The 18,912-nt window shown below is 44.2% G+C and overlaps 1 protein-coding gene across 1 annotated transcript in view; it reads left to right on the plus strand.

The window, feature by feature from the left end:
- LOC134650517 (mucin-12) overlaps nucleotides 1–13,986 on the plus strand; it is a 67,005-nt gene extending 53,019 nt beyond the window's left edge. The window contains exons 24-27 of the mRNA XM_063505474.1: nucleotides 728–828; nucleotides 2,004–2,030; nucleotides 4,700–4,776; nucleotides 10,598–13,986. Coding sequence (XP_063361544.1) covers nucleotides 728–828; nucleotides 2,004–2,030; nucleotides 4,700–4,776; nucleotides 10,598–13,698 — 3,306 coding nt within the window. The 3' untranslated portion in view covers nucleotides 13,699–13,986. The remainder of the gene's footprint in view (nucleotides 1–727; nucleotides 829–2,003; nucleotides 2,031–4,699; nucleotides 4,777–10,597) is intronic.
- Nucleotides 13,987–18,912: the final 4,926 nt, after the last annotated feature.

Genomic DNA, 18,912 nt, shown 5'->3' on the forward strand with positions numbered 1-18,912 from the left:
ACGGCGTGAAATGTTTTGAGACAAATGGATTGTCAAACGTTGGCATTTGACAACATTAAACCACCAGATACGGTCGCTTTTTAAACGACAGCTTTGGCACGCGCTCATCACGGTAGAAAGAAACAATGATTTTTGTTTAACAGATTAGGGTCTTAGGCGTAAGAATCATTTGAGAAAATTCATAGTATAAACCAGGGATGTTGCGGATGTCGATTTTTACACATCCGCGGATGCGGATGCGGATGCGGATGCGGATTTTTAAAGGCCCACATCCGCGGATGCGGATGTGGATGCGGATGTCAAGATAGTACCATAAAAAACGTCAAATATTACATTTTAGTAATTTTTATTTCAAAAAACCGGCCAAGTGCGAGTCGGACTCGCGTTCCAAGGGTTCCGTACATTAAGTCCCACTCACGCTTGACTGCTCATTTCTAATAGGTTTTTTTGGTTAACCTGTCAAATCCCACGATATGACGTCACCATAAGCGTTCTGGCTCATATATGAGCCGTGGGAGCTGACAGATTAATGACTAAATTAGCTAGCAGTCTAGCACTTACGCCGATGCTAAGACGTTCCTGTACCGACCTGTTCCACATCCGCATCCGCATTAAATCCGCATCGATTTTATGCGGATGCGGATGTTGAAAATAATGCGGAAGTTCCGCGGTTGCGGATGCGGATATTCGCAACATCCCTGGTATAAACAAGTCATTGGTTGCGTAGGTCCGCGCGCTGACCAACCGGCTGAACGGCGAGGAGGGGCCCGGCTTCCAGCGCCCGCACTCGCTCTTCAACAACCTCGCGCACGACAACTTCTTCAACAGGTAACGACACGGGCTTACACCTACTAACGACGCTTACAGGGTTAACACACTTCAGGCCAGTACACACCGGTAGAGTCTGGCTAATGAAAGTTGAGCTTGAGATTTATTTAAAACTTTTTATATGGCAACTTTTTTTCCTATCAAATAAGCTGTCAGTTTCAAGCTGTCATTTAATTTCATGGTAATTTTATTGCCAGGTGCGGTTTTTATTGAAATTCCCGCGTTATCTTAGGCTCAACTTTCATTAGCCAGACTTTAGCGTGTGCGTAGACGTCACGCAAGCGGTGTGTCGCCTCTCATAAGGATCTGTATATTACAACGCGCACGTGCTCGACTACGCAAACGCATCCGGCGTGCGCAGGCCTTTAGGTGTCGCCCGGCGTGAAGCTTATTAATAAGAATCTGTTGTATAGTTTTGTGAAGTGTTTCTTGTGTTCCAGATTCTTTTCAAAAGTCATAAATCATGCCTAATAACCATTTTGTATATACGCTACCATGAAATCAGTTATATTTTTTACAGCACAATACGTATTATGGCCATATGTACTGTAAAACTTTGTAAGATACAGGTCCCTGCCTCCCTCGCCTGCCTTCGGTCGTGTTTTAATTTTATTTGTCGCCACTCGTTGCGAATTTTCTATTTTTCGCACTTGTATCGTAATGTACTAAAACACACACAAATACCTATCTATATGAAAAAATAAAACAATCACTTAAATAATTGGTTGATAAAGTTTTTAGTATATACTTTTTTTTAATAAACATACTCTTTTGATGCCGCTAGTGATATTTTGTTTTTTAAACTATAGATGACTTGTAGCCAGTACGTGTGTTCTCGCCGATCGAGAGCTTGCCCTAGACAGTACTTTCTATTAGTTCTATAGAACTTTGGGATTCTTAACTCTTTTCATCTTGGAAACTGCACCACCTCTAATTCGAGTAAAAAACAAAAAAAAAATAGACATCCTTGAATTCTGAAACAAGAAAATTCAACATCCACAATAACGGCACTTGATTCAAAATTCAATCTTTTTTCAATTCAATTTATTATCCGGTTTTCTTGTCCGATGCGAAAAGGCAAGCTTTTAGAGTTCAAGTTCTATAGAACTAAAGGATACTGCCTGATGACTTTTCGTGTTGAACACCAACTAATTCGTTTAATTTTCTGCATGCAGCCCTCACTTACCCAGGAGAAACTTGCTGTAAGTATACAATGTTTATTTTTTTAACGCTTCAAAATACATATACCTAACTTCAACATTTGGTTAGAGCACATAATGAACCACTCGCAAAACACCCGCTATTTGAATGGGGTCATTTGACCTCATCTTAAAACTTCATCTACGACATGCCTTGTGTCAAATATCCCGTTATAAAAGCTCTCTTGTTCGGTCGTTCACTGTAATATAGTCAGTTTTAGGGTTCCGTACCTCAAGAAAACTCGGGACCGTTATAGGATCACTTTGTTGTCCATCCGTCTGTCTGTCAAGACCCTTTATCTCGGGAACGCGTAGATGTATCGAGTTGAAATTAAAACCATATACTCAGGTCTACAGCCCTTTGAAGCTGTAAAAAAACAAACTTCTAAGTTAACGTAAAAAAAAGAGAATCCTCGGTGGGCGAGTCCGACTCGCACCTGGCCGGTTTTTTTTTTTTAAATATAAATTTTATAACCTCAAAAGTAGTGGTAACTTATTTCCTCTAAAATTAAATCTGAGTAACTGTGCACTGAATTATGGCGTCGCGTTGTTTACATATTATTGTACCGCAATATTAGATATCATAGGAACCCTAGCATTTCGGAAGAAAAAGTTAATTACAACTATACTTGGTCAACCAGATCTTGACAGTAGAAAAAGGCGGCAAATTTGAGAAATGTAGGCGCGAAGGGATATCATCCCATAGAAAATTTGAATTTCGCGCCTTTTTTTACTGACAAGATTTGGTTGACCAGCTATATTTTTGAGGTTAGAAAAATTGTAATCTTAAAAAAACGGTATAGACGGTACAAGAGCCTCTTTGCATAAGCAATTTTTAAAGAAGGGCCGTTTTGTGAATGGTTTAAAAGTGAAAAGGACAGAACGACGGAATTTTGTAGAGACAATATATGCCAGTGAGAAGTTATATGCCCTAACCAATGATTTGAAGGTCCACTTGTTTTGTTTCACGCAGCACCCACAGATATGTGGAAAGTAAACGAAGTGTGTCGGAAACGTGAGTTTTCATAACATATAATTCTTTTATTTAATTTGATTGTATTTCATAGCTTTTATTTAATTTGATTGTATTTCATAGGATCACCTGAGAGATCTGATAAAGTCATAGAGACAAACCAAAGAAAGTCTGCAGCGCTAGATTAAAAGTAGTTTTTAAAAATCAGTATGCGACAACACCACAGAAAATGGATTAAATAGTCTTGATACTTGTGAAATTTCTACCATATTTACCGTCTATGAAAAAATATAAATTTCATTCCAACAATAGATGGTTCTATTAATATGTAGACATATACTAATATTGATAAATAATATTGGGAGAATGTGACATTTGGCTTCATCAAAATTAATAAGCTTTTGTAATATCCGCGACGGCGGTAAATAGGTACAGAGGGCCTACCGCGAACACCGAAGTTCTCAATATGCGAGCATCTTTCTCTTTTACTCCCATTAAGGCGTAATTAGATTGACAGATAAATTGCCCGCAATTTGCGAACTAAAGTTTTCGGAAAAACGAAATAAACCATTAAAACAATAAACATATATTAAAAATTAATTTTAACTTTAACTAGTAGGTACCCATGCCGTGAGCATAAGCATGGAGGTTGTGGGTTCGAGCTCAAAACCCGGCTAGTACCAATGAGTTTCTCGAAATGTTAGAGGAAGTTCATAAGTATGCCTATACCTATTAGGTGTGTTCAATTTGCTGTGAAACCTTTGTCTAAACCAATATTATATTATCTAAGTAGGTACATATGGTGAAGTATTAAGATGTTTCATTCCACTTACCCGTCATCAACTCCAAATTTTGTAAACATTGTCGTTTTTCAGCTTGAATCGCCTCGTGCTGACTTTTTACAAGTGTAAAATTATTCGTCATGCGGAAAAGTAACTCCCGCACGCCGGTTTTGTAAGGTTTCACCATGTTTATTCCGTTCATCACAAAACACAATGAATATTTAAACGATTTTGACAAACACATACCATAGTGCATGACGTTTACTGACTGCTTAAAAAACATTGCCATATGTAGTTTTTTAATTCGATGTCAAATTATTGCGCTGCAGACTTTCTTTGGTTTGTCTCTACCCGGCCAATGTATTGGTTAAATTTCACAGGAAAAACTATTTTTATCTATTACTCCATTCTTTCCGTAATTTCGCTCGACTACATTTGAAGCACATGCGTTTTAAGATTTTCTTTCTCACTCCGCCTATCTGAGACTTCAAGTCAGATGTTATCCGTCAGAATCTAACGGAACAAAATAATATTTTAGTTTTTAAAAGTCAAATTCATAATTATCTAGTTCAGTGGTTCCCAAAGTTAACTGGGCTCGGACCCAGCTAAACAAGAACTGCCATTTTTGGGGCCCAACTCTTGGCCGTCTTAAAAAGGGGGCATAAAATATTATTGGGCACAGATTTCCTAGTAGTTTCAGGCGGCCTAGCCAAGGTGACGACCGCTTGCGCTTCGCCATCGAATCGCTTTGTGTCTCTCTTTCACTCTTCCATATTAGTGTGACAGAGAAAGTTGCGTTTCGATCGCTACGGAGCGCAAGCGATTGACACTTTGGCTACGCGGCCCACCAATGAGCCGCGACCCATAGTTTGGGATATGCTGATGCAGTAATTTAAAATGATCGTTTCTCCATCCAGACGCGAGGGCTGGGGCTCGCGCGACCTGCACGCGGACTTCGAGTCGATGTTCAACAAGCCGCGCCAGCCGCCGCGAGGTGAGACGCACGCACGCACGCACGCACGCACGCACGCACGGCCGCGGCCACGGCTTCACACCTCACCTAGTTCATCACACACACACACACGCGACGATACTTCAGGGGCCCGTTTCTCAAAAGCTTGTAACTCGTAATACAAGTGGAAGTCCCTTCCTAACAAAAGCTGCCAAAAAGTGACATCCGCTTGTATTACAAGTTACAAGCTTTTGAGAAACGGGCCCCTGGGCGCCTTTACTTCTGTAGCTAAACGCCGAGGGCACGAAACACGCGCTCCGTACTCTGCATATTAGTGCTCCGACAGTATCTCGCCAAATTACCCGTCTCTCTCTAATTAATTCTGTTAGAAAAAGACGGTTAGTATATCTCGCGGTCGAGATACTGTCGCGGCGCTCCTGTCCGAAACCGGCTGACCGCCTCAAACAAAATTGGTTAAAACAAATGAATGGCGGTCGGCGTCAGCGGTGAGCGTGGCGTGATACCGCCATAGATCACAGTTGGGCTGCGTCTCCACCAAAGACGCGACACCTCGCACATCTCTGGTGGAAACGCAGCCTTATCGTTTGTAAAGATATTTACATTATAAAATACTTTCCTACAGTTGTAAAGGTGACCTTACGTTCGACTGGCGTAAAAGGCAATAACGCCATTTTCGGCAGTTGGATTTAAAAGTATTGAAGTGACGGTCGAGCGAAGTGCCTTATTTATAGCGTAGGCTGCTTACATACAATGCAATGTATATAATCATTCGCGATCAAACAAATTTGTTTTTGGTGTTGTAAGGAAAAACAGTACTTCGTTAAGTTGGTGTTGTAAAAGCTGTTCATAGAATTTTAATTTCACACAAAGGAAGGACGCTTAGCACGTGAAATTTCATACATTGACCCGCCTGCTCCAGTCTATCGCTCGCGCTTTATTATATTGCTATCCCGCCCCCACTGTGTCATTGACCGCCGTCATCGATACAATAGGGATGGTGACACATGTTGAATTTTATAACAAAATCTAGTAAAATAGCAAACGAGCAATTTATCACAATAATGTGGATATTAAAATAATATACTTACACAAATAATACTAAAATACTGGACCTGAAAGTTTCAAAATTTAAGTTTTTTTTAACTTCCAAAAAGGAAATAAGTAAGGACACCATTCGATTCCTTACATTTTAACCAAAAAAAGATAGTATAGCAACTATATATACATAAACGAAATATTTCACCGACAAAAACGCAATTTTCTTGTTTTGTCCATACTTCAAGATGGACTCTCAGTGACCTTGACGTCACGTTCACTTATCGTTTTGTTAAGAGCGTTTCGCGAGTGAAATAAGACTGTCGGACTTTGACTATGATTTCTGCCTTTTGTATTGCTTTAATGCAATGGGTTCCATAAAGACATTTGATCCTAAAAACAAACCTGATCGATTGATACCATAAATGAAAATTTGTCATGTAGCCTATTACGCGCGAACGATAGAGACAGGAACAGGTGGCTTTATGTACTAAATTCCTCGTGCCAAGCGTCCTTCTTTTAATACGTACATTCTGCTTTTGCGGAAATTAGATTATTCGAGGGTCAGGTGGGGTAAGTAATAAGAAGTCTATACACAAGGCTTATTTTTAAATGGAATAGAATAAGTTTTTGGGTGTTAAAAACGTAGTCTTATTTTTACGTAACTCTCTTCCTGGCCAAGGCAAGACGAAAAACTTTAGACAAACCACGGGCGGTAATTCGTAAAGCCCCAGATCGAATATTTCAAACACCTGCGATCTCGAGCATTCACGAATTCACCTCCCTAGGTATGTAAATGTACTATACCCCACCTGACCCTAAATTGAAATGTTTCGTAGTTACTGTTTTTTTGTTTTATACATAACATTCATATACATGTATAGGAGTAAGACGGGCAGAACTTTAAGAAGCGTGCAAACCATTTTTTTTTTATATTTTAAACATTAGCATGCCATCGAAGCATGTATTTTTGTATGAAAAGTGAAATGTTGACGCAGGAATATTCAACTTTAGGGACGATTACTATTTTACTGACCATGTTTTTCGTTAAATTCGGATTAAGTTTGGCTGGTTAGAAGACATTTTCATACTGCGTGGGACAAATACGAAATCCTAATTTGGAAAAAAATAGTTTAGTGTTACCACAATACTTACCACATGTTTTCGTAACTCAGTGGAAGATTTTTATGACATCGGTGCAATTGCGCTCATCATGTAGGTACAGAATAGGAAACTATCGATCCACTAAATTTCATCGACACCTAACAAAAAATAAAAAAAATCCATTAGTTAGTAGTTAGGGGATTCAATAATTTCAATGTGCTGTTTTTTTGCGTAAATCTACGTTGTTAAGTTATCCTTTACAACGGTTCAAAATTGCAGCTTTGATATGATGCTTTCTTAGTTCTGTACGCTGCTGCTGTAGCGCGATGACTGATGATGATGATGAGTTCTGTACGCTGCAGTTAACGAGGTTCAATACAACATATATTTATGTTGTTCACGCAGCGGTAACTTGTTCGCAGCTTTTCCGTAATTAGGGAGCGTTCAAGTATTACGTAACGCAATTTTTGGACATTTTTGACCCCCCCTCCCCCCTCATGTAACGCGCCGTAACGTTTTTCTGTACCCCCCCCCCCCTCCCTCCCCTTAGTAAAATGTTACGTAACCACCAAGTGACCATTTTTTTACCTAAAGGCCACAATTATGTGGCGTAAAGTACCTGAAGGGTTAACCTTTTCGACGCCGTGTCAAACACGAAAGCTGTCTCTCAGACGCCACGTCATCGAAGTGTCAAGACTGAAATTGAACTTTATGCATATGCACCTAGGTCTATGTTGCTCTGTGGTCTATGACCGATTAATACGTCTTTGGCGTTGGACCTGCGGTGCGTATATATCGGTCATTGCCGTCCAAAAGGTTAAAAAACAATGTTACGTAACGCGTAGTTCAAACCCCCCCTCCCGCCCCTGTAACGCATCCTAACGTTTTACAAGATCCCCCCTCCCCCCAAATTCGTTACGTAATACTTGAACGCTCCCTTAGATGTTGTATTTAGTAGAATCTTTTTATGAAAATATTCAAATATGAGGAATGATCAAGGCTAGGCAAGACTAGCCTACTTATTTATCAAAAAGCGGCCAAGTGCGAGTCGGACTCGCCCATGAAGGGTTCCGTATTTAGGCGATTTATGACGTATAAAAAAAAAACTACTTACTAGATCTCGTTCAAACCAATTTTCGGTGGAAGTTTACATGGTAATGTACATCATATATTTTTTTAGTTTTATCATTCTCTTATTTTAGAAGTTACAGGGGGGGGGACACACACATTTTACCACTTTGGAAGTGTCTCTCGCGCAAACTATTCAGTTTAGAAAAAAATGATATTAGAAACCTCAATATCATTTTTGAAGACCTATCCATAGATACCCCACACGTATGGGTTTGATGAAAAAAAAATTTTTGAGTTACAGTTCGAAGTATGGGGAACCCCAAAAATTTATTGTTTTTTTTCTATTTTTGTGTGAAAATCTTAATGCGGTTCACAGAATACATCTACTTACCAAGTTTCAACAGTATAGTTCTTATAGTTTCGGAGAAAAGTGGCTGTGACATACGGACGGACAGACGGACAGACGGACAGACGGACAGACAGACAGACATGACGAATCTATAAGGGTTCCGTTTTTTGCCATTTGGCTACGGAACCCTAAAAAATGTTAAAATACTGCCAGTAATATAAAACATAAACAAGAAACGAATTAGTGACACATGTTCGAGTAGTAGTCTAATGCCTATTAGGAAACGATCGAAGATATAGTGCAGACTCGGAAACCGATACCAATTTTTAGTATGTCATTTTTATGACGTCATTCTGTTGAAATAGATGGCCTGCGCCGCTGTCTTCCGGCAATTTTTGAGACCGAATACCATGCCCAACAATATAACAACATACTGTTTCCGACTCTGAACAATGCTCCCATTAGGGAGAGTACTGTAGGTGCACCAGTCACTCACGCAGTTCTTCTAACTCTACTTTAGCACCGCAAAAGACAATTCACGACACCACCATCTACTTAGGGCGTAGGGGACACCAGCTGTGTACATTATCTTGTGTGGTTTTACAATCACGTAACGTAACGATATGCAGATTTTTTCAACGTTTTGGCATATTCTGCTAGGTGAACAGGCCGTACAGAATAGCTTAAATATTACATACATTTCGGTTGATTACTTGTTTTCTATTGCCATTTCAGCGTTGTTCCCATAGTCAAAGTTATTCAGTACGGCCTATGCATGCCTATAGGTAAGTAGAGTACCTACGGCTAAACGCTGAAAAACAACTTGTGTAAGTTTTTTCCGTAAGAGAAGTAGTTTTGAACAGTCGTTGAAATTTGTTTTAGGGATGCACTTATCTACCTATATGGTAAACTAGCCATACAAAGAGTACAAAAATCTATCCCTCATAGATACTGGCAGATATCTGCGTCCCTATTGCGATTTTAACGTTCGTGTAAAAAGTTTACATCGATGTAGTGCATAAATATTTTCCTTCGTATTTTTACGGAAACGTAGGAACGTGTCTTGCTATTTCAGTCAGTCTCGGTACAAAAAGTACTGAGGTTGACTGAAGTAGCATGACAAATACTAACGTTTCCGAGAAAATACAAAGGAAAAAAATTATGCACTAAAGTGTCATTCTATATGGAACTTGCTAACTATGTAAACAAACCGCCATATTAAAATTGTCTCTGAATGTCAATTTACTAGTGACTTTTGTTTACATAGTTAGCAAGTTCCATAGAATGACCTTACATCTGTACGGATTGTTTGATAGCGGAGAGCGTAATTGGCAAGCCACACTATGTAGAGTAGAGTAGAGTAGGCACTAGGACCGCTCGCACTGAACAGATGAATTAACTCGTCGCCCTGGCCGCGCCCGTCCCGTGTTGTCCACACTAACCGTCCCGTATGACTGACCGTTATACGTTGTTTGTAATTTTCATTTTCCATAACATTGTTTAATGACATTAACTATTTTTGCATTGTAGTGTTTTATTTGTTTAAACAGCATTCTTTGTGCAGGTGTTACCCCTCGCTAACATTAGCAGGAAAATGTTGCGTCGCTCCGTAAAACTCGTCGCATGGTGTCGCAAGGCATTTCACAGCGCATCGCTACGGCAATGCATTTAGATTAGATCTGATTTTTCTTTAAATTTTGTAAATTTTCTCGAGTTAATTAATTTGGAAAATGGTCTTGGCATAAATGTGTAGCTAGATCGGTAGCACCGTGGTAGACGCGTACCCTACCCGTACCCGCGCCGGCCCTGAGGTTGTTGGTTGTGGTTGCAGTGGGGTTGCGCGTTACACTGCATGCTCCGCCCAAACCGTCACGCATCGCCGGCACCGGCGCCGACGACGCCGCAGACACACACCAATAGGTACCGACTATATATTATTTGTTCATTGTGTTTTGTGCTCGCATCGCGCGCGGCCGCGCCGGAGACGCCTCGGAACACGCCCCTCATCTAGTTCGTAAATCAGAAGCAACATTTGAATGCATCACGTGTTCCGTTTGCGCTTTCCTCTTCGATCTAATCCGTTTGCATCCGGCCCTTCTAGCGACATTAACTATTAACACGCATCGATGTTTTCACCGTCGCGGACGATTCTCTATTTATCCCTTTCTCCTATTCACCTCGCATCGGAGCGGCTCGTCGCCGCGTCGAGCTTCGCACTGTACATAGTCCATCCGAGCGAGCGTTCCGCATGATCGAAACGTGTGTTTTTCGGTTACATTTCAGGTAATAGTAAGAGAACGGGTAAACACGGGAGCGAGAGCGGCAAAGACTCGGCGCTGGACCTGTCGGACCTGGACCTGAGCGGCATGCGGCTGAGCGGGCGCGAGCTGCGCGCGCTGTCCGGCCTCACGCCCGCGCTGTCGCGCCGTCTGCAGCGCCAGCTGCTCGCCCAGCTGCCGCCCGCCGCCGCGCAGCAGCTGCGCCGCACGCTCTCGCTCACCGCCTACCCGCCCGCCCGCGACCCGCCCGCCGACCGCGTCGACCCGCCCGCCCCCGCCTCCTCCACGCTGCCGCGGCCGCGGCGGCCCGAGCCCGAGCCGGAGCCGACCCCGGAGCCGCGCGACCCCGGCCCGCGGGCCACGCCCGACCGGCCGCTGCTCAGCAAGTACCTGACCCCGGAGCGCGCGCTGTCGCCGGACGAGCCGTCGGAGCCGGGGCCGCGCCGCGCCTCGCTGCGGCCGACGCCCGACCGCCCCCGGAAACGAGTCTCGCGCTTCCTCCGCCCCGACTTCTTCGACTCGCCGCCCGACGAGAGCGGGTACGCGCGGCAGAAGCGCGAGAAAGAGATGGAGACGCAGAAGATACTGAGAGAGATTCGACAGAAAAGGAGCAGGGCGCTCGAGTCGGGCGTCCGGAGCCCCGAGAGCGGCGCCGCGTCGCCCGGGTCCCGCGAGGAGCCCGTGCTGGCGCGCAGGTGCGTGTCCCCGGGCATCCTGCTGGCCAGCGAGCGCGGCCGCTCCGACACCCCGTTCCTCCCCATCCTGGACAACATTAAAGAGGCCGCCCCGGACGCTCACAAGCTTCCGCCCGAAACCGACCGAAACACTTACGTTGATAGCATTTTAGATAACAAATTGACTAGGCCGAAAAGCTTCCCTGTAAAACATTTAGAGCCGTTCGATGATCGAAGTCGTCCCGCCCCGACGACGGATGCGAACGACGAGGCGGGCGGGGAGAAAACTCTGCCGCGGGAATCTAAACTTGTACGCCCGAAAAGTTACCCCACTAGTAGCCCGTCGCCTGAAAAAGTGTACATAAATCGCGCCGCCACGAAGGACCCCGTCAACGGTCCTAGTAGTCCGGTGAAGGAGGAAACGCCTCCGCCGCCTCTCAGTAGTAAAAACGATGTCGAAGTCAGTTTCAGTATTAGTTTACCCAGGAAAGCGAAGCCCGCGGCGCCTGTAAACCCGGACAACTCCATGGAACCGACCCCACTAAAAGAACAGACGCCAGACTCCAAAGATAGTCCGAGCACAAACCTAGTTGTGAAAAAGTTCGTAGTGGTGAATAACGAAAGTTCTAGTGATAAAACGGATAGTAAAAACCATAAAAGTGAAAATGGTGTAGCGAATGGCGATTTGAACGGCGGCGCCGTTAAAGCCGAGCCAAAAACTGACGCGAAACCGAAAGTGGTGAACGGCGCATCTAAAAAAGAAATCGCGCTGAAATCTTCCGAAACCGAGGGGAGCGAAAAGAAAGGGACTATCAAAAAGAAAATAATTAAAAAAGTTTCGTCCAAATCGAAGACCGACGCGGGGAGTGCGGACTCGAAAGAGAAACCCGCCGCCGACAAGAAGAAAGTCACAAAGAAAGCGAAAGAGAAGGATCCCGAAAACGGCGCCAAGCCGGCCGTCACTAAAAAGAAATCGGTTTTGCAGTCGATAGGGCACAAGTTGGAAAAGTTTACGTCGTCCAAGTCGAACTCCCCCGAGAAGTGCGAGAACAAAACTATCAGCGAGGCTAAGAAAGATGCGGCGAGTCGCTCGCAGCGGGAGCACTCGGTGCCGGCGAGTGCGGCGGCGCCCACTGAGGCGGGGCTCATCCGGCGCGCCGTCACGCTCGCACACGTGGCCGCGCTGCACCCGCCGCCGCACAACAACACCGTCTCCAAGGTCCTGGGCCTCTTCAAGAAGTTCGAACCCAAAGAGAAAGCGAAAACTCCAACCGATACGGAGCCGACCAAAGAAGTGATCCCCGAGAGCGAACCGGCGGAGGAATCTGCCGACGATAAACCCAAACGACCCACGTCGTTGCTCCTCAACGGTCTGGGTCGAAACAGGTGCGGGACGACCGGCGGCGACGAAAACAACGAACTGACGGCACTCAAGAGAGATGCCGAATATAAAAATAAAAACAGTTTAAAACTGGATTTCTCCAGGTTGCCGAGAGTTAGGAAAATAGTTCCTACCGACCCCGCGATAGAACCGCAAATTGTGAGCATCTCCGTAGGTAAAGAGAGCGAGAAGGAGGCGGAGAGGAACGGGACGGGCGAGCGCGACTCGGACGCGATCGGCCGCGGCCGCTCGCGCAGCCGCTCCGCCCTCTCCAACTCGGAGCTCGGGTCCGAGCCGACCGAGCCCGCGCACCCGCGGCGCGCGCACGAGCCCACCACGCCCGAGCGAGAGGACGTCGTCGACAGAATACGAAGGAAGAGCTTCTACTCGAGGTTCAACGAAAAGAAACAACGGAGGAAAAGCAATCTGGTCGGTCCGGGCGCCGCCGAGTACGACCCCGTCGCCGTGCTGCACGGCGCCTCCGACCCCGGCCCGGACCTGTCCCCGGGCCACTCCGCCGCCTCCGACCTCTCGCCCTCCGCCGAGCGCTACCGATCTCTCCTGACCGACACGCCCGTCAGCACTAGGAACAACTTAAGATTCGATAACTACGGCCTGAACGATAAGATAGACGCGTACCGATCTCTCGATAGAAAAGAATTCCGGAAGTATCCGACGCGAAGTTACCTGGATTATGAGCGGCCCTCGTACGGCACGCCGGGCGGCTCGGAGTCGGCGCCGGCCCCGGCCCGGTCGCGCTACGGCCGCACGCTGTCCATGTACTCGCCCGGCAGTTACGCCACCTACCGCCCCAAGACCACCAGGAACTCCGCCATCATCCTCAAGGAGAGCGAGAGGGAGCCCAGCCCCGATAACATTCTAGACAGAATTAGACAGAGGAAACATTACTCGATTAGCGTCACTCGCAAACCGGACCCCTCCCCGAGGTGTGTATCGTTCCCGTATTTTCACGTAAATAATTTCAATAACTTTCCCCCACTTGAACATAATACGAGTTGTATCTGTGCACGCTTCACGCTTTCCGATTAAAATTTTCAACACTAATGCTTTACCGAGTTTTGGCAAACCTATAAACGAACTGTGAGGTAGGCGTACGTTATGTAGAATACTGTTATCATGTTAGATATCTTTCACTTCTACTGTATTATATGTAATTTACTCCGGAATACACGTTTATATCAATATCATACTGACATTTCGGTAGTGCGATTAATGTTCTATTGTGACGTAGTATCATGATTTCATCGCACACTGCAGACTGCACAAGTGCACTCTGAGGAGCGTTTCAATAGTTGATAAAAACCGCAGCGCGTGTGTTTTCAGATCCGCTGTCGCACCTGAAGGCGAAGGCGACGGTGCAGAACGCGCTGAGGAAGCTCACTGAGCGGAACTACTAGCGGCGCGGCCGGCGCTACAGCATTTGTTAACTGTTTACTCGTCGGATATGCCGGTCTCACCAATCCTATACGGAATCTCTGGATGCTCTTTCATTTCTGTGTAATTATTTACAATATGTCGAGGTACCTTTGTATTTGAGACTGTTAAGATTCTTGCCAATTACCACACTATGAAGGATTTGCACAAGTATAATTTAGAATCTCAGGTGACCGATGTCTGTAGCGAGACTTGAATGGCAAGGGGCTAGTATATTAGTTAGCTGTATGTCCTAAGTGTGAGTAAACAAGTATAGAACTCGAATTCTAATAATATTACCAATTTTTTGGATATCAGATAGATGCTATTTCAGGATCTGCTATACAAGCTTCCGGACTGTGAGTAAACGACGTAATATTTTGCCAACATATACTTTGTTGATATTTATTGTAAATCGATTCTTATGTGCCTTTGTACTATGTATAACAAAATGACTGGATTTGATATAGTCAGTTTTATTCAAAGAGATTAAAATGACACGATTTTAGTGTGTGTTTGCACAAAATATGTTTATTCAATATTATTATGTATGTTAATTTTAATTAAATACATCCATTTTACATTTTACAGACCCTAAGTCAGTTTATGTTTAAATGTTATAAAATAGTCATAAAATATTTGATTGCTAAGTCACGCCCTTAAAGTATAATCGAATAGAATGGTGCTTAGTTGAGGTTTTGTTAGAAATAACTTGTATTATAGAGGTTTTACGAGATCACTTACACCAGCCGTATTTTAGTGTAAGTTTTACGTTTTCAGTTTTATAGAGAGTTAGGACGTCCTCTAGCGTGCGCGGGTGCACGGAGCGGGCGCACGCACGCGGGTGCCATTCTAGGTATAGTTTGTAGCTTTCTAGTAGACCCCGAAGGCTTATCCTATTGTCTATTGTTCAGTAAAACCGCACGTGCTACTTACCTGCAAAAAAGGGTCCTAATTATTCTATTTGGCACCTGAGCGCGGGCTAGTCCAACGCTCAAAAAACCAGTGTAGGTGCGCTCTCCGATAACGCGCCTTTGTTACGCATCTCGATGACACATTTTAGACTGGTTCTGTAGCGTTCGACTCGCCGGCACTCAGTAACCGATTTTTTATGCAGGTGGTTGTGGCACGTGGCACGAGCGGTTTTTCTTAACAATAGACAATAGGATTAGCCTTCGGGGTCTATTAGAAAGCTACAAACTATACACGGTCGCCGACAACCGACCGTCTGACCTTGGTCTGTCCTTGGTCAGTTTTGGTCAAATTTTGTTAGAAACTGTCTACACGGTCCGTCCAGACCAAGGCCACGCGGTCTGAGGGGCTTGTCAGCGACCGTGTAGCAAGGGCTTAACAAGTCGTGGCGCCAGTGTGTTGTGCCGCGGCGGCACGTGTTTTTAAAGCAATCATTTTAGACGATCCATTTTCATATTTTTTACTTTCTTGATCCTATTTATTAATTTTCATAGTATTGATGAATTTATTTATTGGTGTGTGGTGATTTTTAATATTTTCCTGTTACTCATAGTCGCCGTATTGGTGAATCAGAAACTGTGATTATTAAGATAAATATTAAAATTACTATCACACTCGTTTTGTATTGAATGTGAATAAATTATATAGTTGAAAAGTTACAGGGTTTCATTTATTTTGCTATCGTTTCCCTGTATACGATAAATACAGAAACATTTATCTGATAATTTTGTAGATTTTGAGCGTACATGAGGCCCCACAAATGGGAATAATTAGGGCGAGCGAAGCGAGCCCTATCACTATTCGACAAACTATGCATTTTTGTGGTACACTTTACGGAAAAACTATCGCACTTATAGGTTTGAAATTTAACATAGTAATTTAAATTCATGTCTAGATGTGTTATCAAACATAAATATATCATTTTATCAACTTAATAAAATAAAATAAAGGAATAACACTTTGTATGACTACTAGCGCCATCTGTTAGAAAAATTATGAATTAAAATTCGTGTCAATGTACTATGTGTTAACAACGATGAATACAAAAAAGTCGGACTCGCGCACGGAGGGTTCCGCACCATCAATAAAAAAATAGAGCAAGAAAATCGTGTTTGTAGTATGGGAGCCCCCCTTAAATATTTATTTTATTTTATTTTTAGTATTTGTTGTTATAGCGGCAACAGAGATACATCATTTGTAAAAATTTCAACTGTCTAGCTATCGCGGTTCATGAGATACAGCATGGTGACAGACGGACGGACGGACGGACGGACGGATGGACGGATGGACGGACGGACAGCGAAGTCTTAGAAATAGGGTCCCGTTTTTTACCCTTTGGGTACGGAACCCAAAAAGGGTTAAAATTTTGGATTCAGACCCATTTCGCTTCGCTCGGTTTGATTCCTAATTTAGCAATTAAGTTTCTCTGAATACTGGAACAATAATCTTGCTGTATATTTGTGGCAGTCGGATCGTATAATCCGCCGTATTACATTACGGCTAGCCGTTTTCAAAAACAGGGGCGTTTTGAAATGCGGCGGTTTAACTATTAGCCGGATTGAATGCGGCTGAATGAGAATCCGCCGGAATGTATTCGGCGCCATACGTTCTTCAACACGGCTAGCCGTAATGTAATACAGCGAGTCATTAGCCGCCGCTTTGACAGTTTTTAGTTCCCATTTTTAACACTCGTGGCGCTGCCTGACATAACAACAAGAAACTATGAAAAACGCTGGGGTGTCCATCAAATCTGGAGTTCGTCGAACTGTTTCTTTTCAAAAAACATTTCCTTCGCATCTTAACTAGATGGAGCCCGGCCTCGCGGGGCTCCCATTTCTGTGCGGTTTGCCCTTCGGGCATCTGAAGCTATCTAACGAACCTAACCTACCTACCTATTGATTTAGTGAGACGTCCGTGAAAACATTACACTTTAGGGAAAAAAGCGTTGGTAGGTAAGTAGGTTAGGTTCGTTAGGTTAGGTAGCTTCAGATGCCCGAAGGGCAAACCGCCCAGAAATAGCAGCCCCGCATTTGCGGGGCTCCGTCTATTTAAGTTGTGACGGAAATGTTTTGGAAAAGAAACATGTAGTGCGGTGGGACCATAGTAAAAAAAAATTAAATTGCAAACATTGTCAAACTCCGGTTACGTAGGCGACCGAAAGAACTGGTCACTCTACAATCTAAATAGTACTTAGATACGATGCGGCTACACGTAGGCCGCCTTATTGAAGAACGTATCGCAATGATAATCCGGCTAATCGTCGAACCGCCGCATTTCAAAACGCTCCTGTTTTTGAAAACGGCCGGCGGATTATACGATCGGACTACGACATATTCACTGCGGGGGTCAATTTACTCGTATGTTCTGTTCTGTGATGCCGATGAACTGATCAGTCATGTCATGTTATAATTCGACACGTCTTGATGAGCACTTGGGAGAGCAATACGATAGAGCTGATGCTGAACCCTGGCTGTACCTAGCGGAACTCAGGTTTGGTGCAACATAGACACACACTGGGTTGGACATCCGACTCGTCATGACGATAACTTGGTAGAGCAGTACCCAAGATAGCTGATGCTGAACCCTGGCAGTACCTAGTGGAGCTCGGGTTTAATACAACATATGCACACGCTGTTTTGGTCATCAGACTCGTCTTGATGAGCACTTAGGAGAGTAGTACCCAAGATAGAGCTGATGCTGAACCCTGGCTGTACCTAGTGGAACTCAGGTTTGGTACAACATAGGCAAACGCTGTTTTAGTCATCCGACACGTCTTGATGGGCATTTGGGAGAGCAGTACCCAAGATAGAGCTGATGAGCTGATGCTAAACCCTGGCTGTACCTACTGGAACTCAGGTTTGGTGCAACATAGATACACGCTGTTTTGGACATCCGACTCGTCAGAATGAGCACTTGGGAGAGCAATACCCAAGATAGAGCTGATGCTGAACCCTGGCAGTACCTATTGGAAGTTTGGTTTGGTGCAACATAGGCAAACGCTGTTTTGGTCATCCGGCTCATTTTTTTTGAGCACTTGGGAGATACCCAAAATAGAGCTGTAGCTGAACCCTGGCAGTATTTAGTGGAACTCAGGTTTGCAATATAGGCACACGATGTTTTGGACATCCGACTCGTCTTGATGAGCACTTAGGAGAGTAGTACCCAAGATAGAGCTGATGCTGAACCCTGGCAGTACCTAGTGGAACTCGGGTTTGGTGCAACATAGACACACGCTGTTTTGGACATCCGACTCGTCATGATGATCACTTGGTAGAGTAGTACCCAAGGTAGCTGATGCTGAACTCTGGCAGTAGGTACCTAGTAGAGCTCGGGTTTTATACAATATAGGCTCACTCTGTTTTGGTCATCCGACTCGTCTTTTTGAGCACTTAGGAGTTACTCACGATATAGCTGTAGCTGAACCCTGGCAGTATTTAATGGAACTAACGTTTGTTGCAACATAGGCACACGCTGTTTTGGTCATCTCACTCGTCTTGATGAGCACTTAAGAGAGCAAATTATAGATAAGTTTATGTGCGGAGCAGCATGATTACCGCCAGTAGGTGTCCAGACGGGATAGTTTTACGCTCAATTGTGTGGTGTGGACGCATAAATAAATTCAAGGACATTGGCTCGCTGACCCAACATTGCCAGAAAAGAAAAGCCAGTTGTCTTCCTTACAAGAAGTACTGGGCGACAGTGTAGGATGTAATAAGGGCTTATGAAATTGTATATTACGTGTGGATGATATTGGCAATTTGATTTTGTCGTCTGGACACGTTTTTAATGGACAAAGTAAAAGTTGTATCAGACAGGCGTACCGGATAGCGACCGAGGGCCAATTAGTAGGTATATTTC

This window comes from Cydia amplana, chromosome 8, assembly GCF_948474715.1.
Source record: "Cydia amplana chromosome 8, ilCydAmpl1.1, whole genome shotgun sequence".
NCBI lineage: Eukaryota > Metazoa > Arthropoda > Insecta > Lepidoptera > Tortricidae > Cydia > Cydia amplana.